We start from the raw sequence: 5073 nt of genomic DNA, 5'->3' as shown, positions 1-5073 counted from the left end.
ATTAAATCCGACTGACAACTATATATGGGCATCATATTATGACACCAAACGAAGGATTTCAACATGTCTTCTTAAAAGCGAATGAAAAATAAAAATTTCTCATTATCAGATAATATTTTATTATCAGAAGTTCATTCAAAACGCCACATAACAGGGCCGGATTAACCATTGGGCAATTGCCCAGGGGCCCAGGACATCTAAGGGGCCCTGGGCACCGTCAAATATTATGTCAAATATTATGATTAAAATGTCTCCTTGATCTGCTTTTGAATAAATATCGTAGGATCGTGCATTCTATCAGTTTGCAGTTCTGGCGCCTCCGTCTCAACATACTGTACAGCGCGACGTAGGCTATATTCACATGAAATGCAGAGGAACGGGACACTGTAGTTTATAAAAATTAATTATTTGCATGTGCTTTAAAGCCTTGCCGGTTAAACATGTCATTCGCTGCTGATGTGCTGTTCTAACGGGCGCTTTTCTGAGCGCAATAACGTTACACCCGCCGACGCGCACATGCACTAAAAGCCTGTCTAACAGCGCCTGTTATTTCAAGCGTACATAGTGGCGTATCAGGTCCTAAAAAAAGCAAGCTTGGCAGATATTACAGATGCAGTTACTGGAGTTTCATCTGTTAATCGAACAGTCCCAGAAGTGAAGAGAAAATGGTTCGACATGAAGCTCGACTGCAAAAAAACGAATTAGTTCACTTCGAAAAAATATAGCCCAGCCCTATTGAGCAATTAATTATGTGATTAAAGTGTTCCGTTTGCAGATGCTATTACTGGCTCTTATAATAAAAGTAAAAAGAAAAAACATATGTAATTAATATAATAGCTATTTTTTCAAAATGCTGTGTAAATATGTCCCCGATTAAGGGGAATTAAAATGCAGCCTTATTAATGAGCAAAACGTTCGGAAGTTAAACGCACTATTTACACGTGGTTGGGAGCAGGTGTAGATTTCTTTCGTACCAACTAACATTTGGAAAATACGAACATTTTAATGAATCCGAAAATTTACGCCAGAACCACTTTACACACGATTTACACAAGAATTCGTTCTGCTCGTGTTTCATGAATGAGGCCCATTGTACGTAAACACGCTATTATACACACACACACACACGTACGTAAACACGCTCTTACACACACACACACACACACTGTACGTAAACACGCTATTATACACACACACACACACGTACGTAAACACGCTCTTACACACACACACACACACTGTACGTAAACACGCTATTATACACACACGTACGTAAACACGCTCTTACACACACACACACACACTGTACGTAAACACGCTATTATACACACACACTGTACGTAAACACGCTCTTTACACATATGCTATTATACACACACACATACACACACACTGTACGTAAACACGCTATTATACACACACACACACTGTACGTAAACACGCTATTATACACACACACTGTACGTGCTGTTATATACACACACACACAGTACGTAAACACGCTCTTATACACACACACACACACACACACACTGGGCCTCATTCATGAAACACGAGCAGAACGAATTTTTGTGTAAATCGTGTGTAAAGTGGTTCTGGCGTAAATTTTCGGATTCATTAAAATGTTCGTATTTTCCAAATGTTAGTTGGTACGAAAGAAATCTACACCTGCTCTCAAGCACGTGTAAATAGTGCGTTTAACTTCCGAACGTTTTGCTCATTAATAAGGCTGCATTTTAATTCACCTAATCGGGTAAATTTACAGCATTTTGAAAAAATATTATTATATATAGCAATACATATGGTTTTTCTTTTTACTTTTATTATGAGAGCCAGTAATAGCATCTGCAAACGGAACACTTTAATAAAATAATTAATTGCTTTCAATAGGGCTGGGCTATATTTTTTCGAAGTGAACTAATTCGTTTTTTGCAGTCGCTTCATGTCGAACCATTTTCTTTTCACTACTTGGGACTGTTCGATTAACAGATGAAACTCCATTAACTGCTTCTGTAATATCTGCCAAGCTTCCTTTTTTTAGGACCTGATACGCCACTATGTACGCTTGAAAATAAAATGTGGCGTTTTTAATGAACATCTGATAATAAAACTTCAATTTCTGCATCTGAGAAATTGTTCTTTTTCATTCGCTTTTGAGAAGACATGTTGAAATCCTTCGTTTGGTGTCATAATATGATGCCCATATATAGTTGTCAGTCGGATTTAACGGGCGGGATTTATGGTAATTGAGAATGAGCGTGCACGCGCGTCCCATTTACGACTGATTGGAATTCATTAACACACACACACGTTTCACTATCACATCTGACGTTTACGAAGTATTTGTGAATCAGGAGAAGAGTTTTCGGGAAGGTCTCTTTACGCGCAAATCACTCACATATTTACTCGTATATTTACGAATGTTTCATGAATGAGGCCCACTGTACGTAAACACGCTCTTACACACACACACTGTACGTAAACACGCTATTATACACACACACTGTACGTGCTGTTATACACACACACGTTTACTAAGCTATCTATCTAAAAAAAAACATAACAAAAAAAAAACACTTTAACTACTTTATTTTTATACCAGATTTACAAATGAGGACATGAGATTTTGTCATGTTTTGGTCACTTCTGGGTATAAATTTGCCCCCAAAATATAGTTCAGTAGGTACACACACACACACACACACACACACACACACACACACACACACACACACACACAGACACACACACACACACACACACACACGTTTACCTGTTGTCGCCCTTTCCCAGGTTTCCACTGGACGGGTTCAGGACGGTCTGGTTTCCTTCCATGTCCACAACACATTTTGTCTTTAAGTCTCGTTCTGTGAAACGCACATTAATAACAGTCAATCAGAAATTGGTCAAAATACTGATGGGAACCATATATGAATGTGCTTTTCATGTTCCGTTTCATTGAAATCAAACACACTTAGTCTTTGAAGGGAAAGATATCACCTATGTTTTATCCAATTGTGTTTGCAGGGGTCGTTTATTATCATGAGATGCATGATGTGACAATGCCAAAGGGATCATACATGAAATAAAGGCTGCATATACTGATCAGAAACAATCACACAGTCTCTAAACATTGAACACACACCTCTCCGGTTCATGGGTCGCACCCGGACAGCCACTTTCACATTAGACTCGTTCACAGCGCCGTCATCCATCGTGAAGATCTTCTGCACCTGCTTCAAGAGGTCCGGTGTTACGCTTGCATCCAATTATGAGAAGTAACTCACTTCATGGAACCAACATGCAGCTCAACCAGTTTTTCATTTACATTTAATCATTTAGCAGACGCTTTTATCCAAAGCAACATCCAAATGAGGAGAACAATAAAAGCAGTTATACTAACAATAGGACAAAAATATGCAAGTGCTATGACCCTTCCCAGTTTAATCTAACGCATGTCTTTTTTTTTATATTGGTGAAACTCGAAAAATGAGAATATGGTGCAAAAGTTCATTTATTTCATTAATTCAACTTAAAAGGTGAAACTAATATATTATATAGACTCATTACATGCAAAGTGAGATATTTCAAGCATTTATTTGTTATAATTTTGATGATTATGGCTTACAGATTATGAAAACCCCAAATTCAAAATTAGAATATTGTGAAAAGGTTTTCATAAGCTGTAAGTCATAATCATCAACATTATAACAAATAAAGCTTTGAAATCTCTCACTTTGCATGTAATGAGTCTATATAATATATTAGTTTCACCTTTTAAAGGGATAGTTCACTTTAAAATTAAAATTCTGTCATCATTTACCCACCCTTAAGTTGTTTCAAACCTGTATTAATTTATTTCCTCTGCTGAACACAAATAAAGATATTTTGAAGAATGTCAGTAACCAAACAGTAGTCTGTACCCATTGACTTCCATAGTATTTTTTTTTCCTACTATGGAAGTCAATGGGTACAGACTACTGTTTGGTTACTGACATTCTTCAAAATATCTTTCTTTGTGTTCAGCAGAAGAAATAAATTAATACAGGTTTGAAACAACTTAAGGGTGGGTAAATGATGACAGAATTTTAATTTTAAAGTGAACTATCCCTTTAAGTTGAATTAATGAAATTAATGAACTTGTGCAGACAGATAGACAGACAGACAGACAGATAGATAGATAGATAGATAGATAGATAGATAGATAGATAGATAGATAGATAGATAGATAGATAGATAGATGTGTTAGTATTAATGGATCAAGTGTTGCCGAAAAATATGCGTCTTCATACTCAATATTACAAATTATAACCATTTATTTTTCATACAGCTCTGAATATTACAAATGGAATGTAGAATTTAGAGTTTAGAATTTAAAGTTCCAAATAACAAATATGTGAATGCACTCCAAGAAGTTATTTAAATAAATAAAGCGTATAGGTTTATAGTAGTTTTTACCTGTTCGCGGAGTGTGTGTCTGCTCGTTATGTAGCTGTGTGTGTCATTCCAGCAGTGATCATGTGGAAGTGTTACAGATTAAAGGACCAGGACACACTCATCCAGACAGGAATAATAATACAACACTTCCAGACAAACCTACGGAACAAACATCAAGACGAGAGTTTATTCGAGGGAAAACAGCGATAAATCCAACGGTTTCATTTCCTGGTCCCTCGCCATCTTACCGTGTTGAACTTCGGCGGATCTTCAGGAGGTTTGAGCAGGTGAATCACGCACATACGGGACTGACCGAGCGTGAACCGAACCAGCAGGTAGAGCGGATCGTCACTCACGCGAGTGCTCTAATGGGCGGGGCCTGTCGGCAAGGAATCGTTTCTGATTGGTCGGATAGGGTGGGTCTAAATTAGCCTATAATTCTTCGGTTTTATTACATTTTACTGCGAAATGGAGTGGACATTATTGTGGAAGCTCGTTTATATCTCCCAATTCTGACTGTATAACTCGTATATCTTGAAATTCTGATGAAGTCGTAAAAAAGTTTTTAAAAAAGTCGCTTTAAAAAAATAAACATAAGTTATTGATCATATCATATTTTACAGTCTATAAAAGTTC

General features: G+C 37.0%; 1 protein-coding gene across 4 annotated transcripts in view; it reads right to left on the bottom strand.

The window, feature by feature from the left end:
• kif13bb (kinesin family member 13Bb) overlaps window positions 1-4783 on the bottom strand; it is a 48766-nt gene extending 43983 nt beyond the window's left edge. For 2 of the 4 annotated variants that reach the window (XM_079639573.1, XM_079639575.1), the window contains exons 1-3: window positions 4459-4597; window positions 3146-3236; window positions 2774-2867 (exon numbers count right to left, since the gene is read on the bottom strand). In XM_079639573.1, coding sequence (XP_079495699.1) covers window positions 2774-2867; window positions 3146-3215 — 164 coding nt within the window. In that variant the 5' untranslated portion in view covers window positions 3216-3236; window positions 4459-4597. Of the gene's footprint in view, window positions 1-2767; window positions 2868-3145; window positions 3237-4458; window positions 4598-4685 lie in introns of those variants that run through there. The other 2 variants (XM_079639576.1, XM_079639574.1) reach the window with 2 other exon arrangements.
• Between the last annotated feature and the right edge of the window lie 290 nt (window positions 4784-5073).

The sequence above is a fragment of the Phoxinus phoxinus genome, assembly GCF_949152265.1.
Source record: "Phoxinus phoxinus genome assembly, chromosome: 16".
Taxonomy (NCBI): Eukaryota; Metazoa; Chordata; class Actinopteri; order Cypriniformes; family Leuciscidae; genus Phoxinus; species Phoxinus phoxinus.
This window is presented reverse-complemented; position numbering and strand designations above follow the sequence as displayed.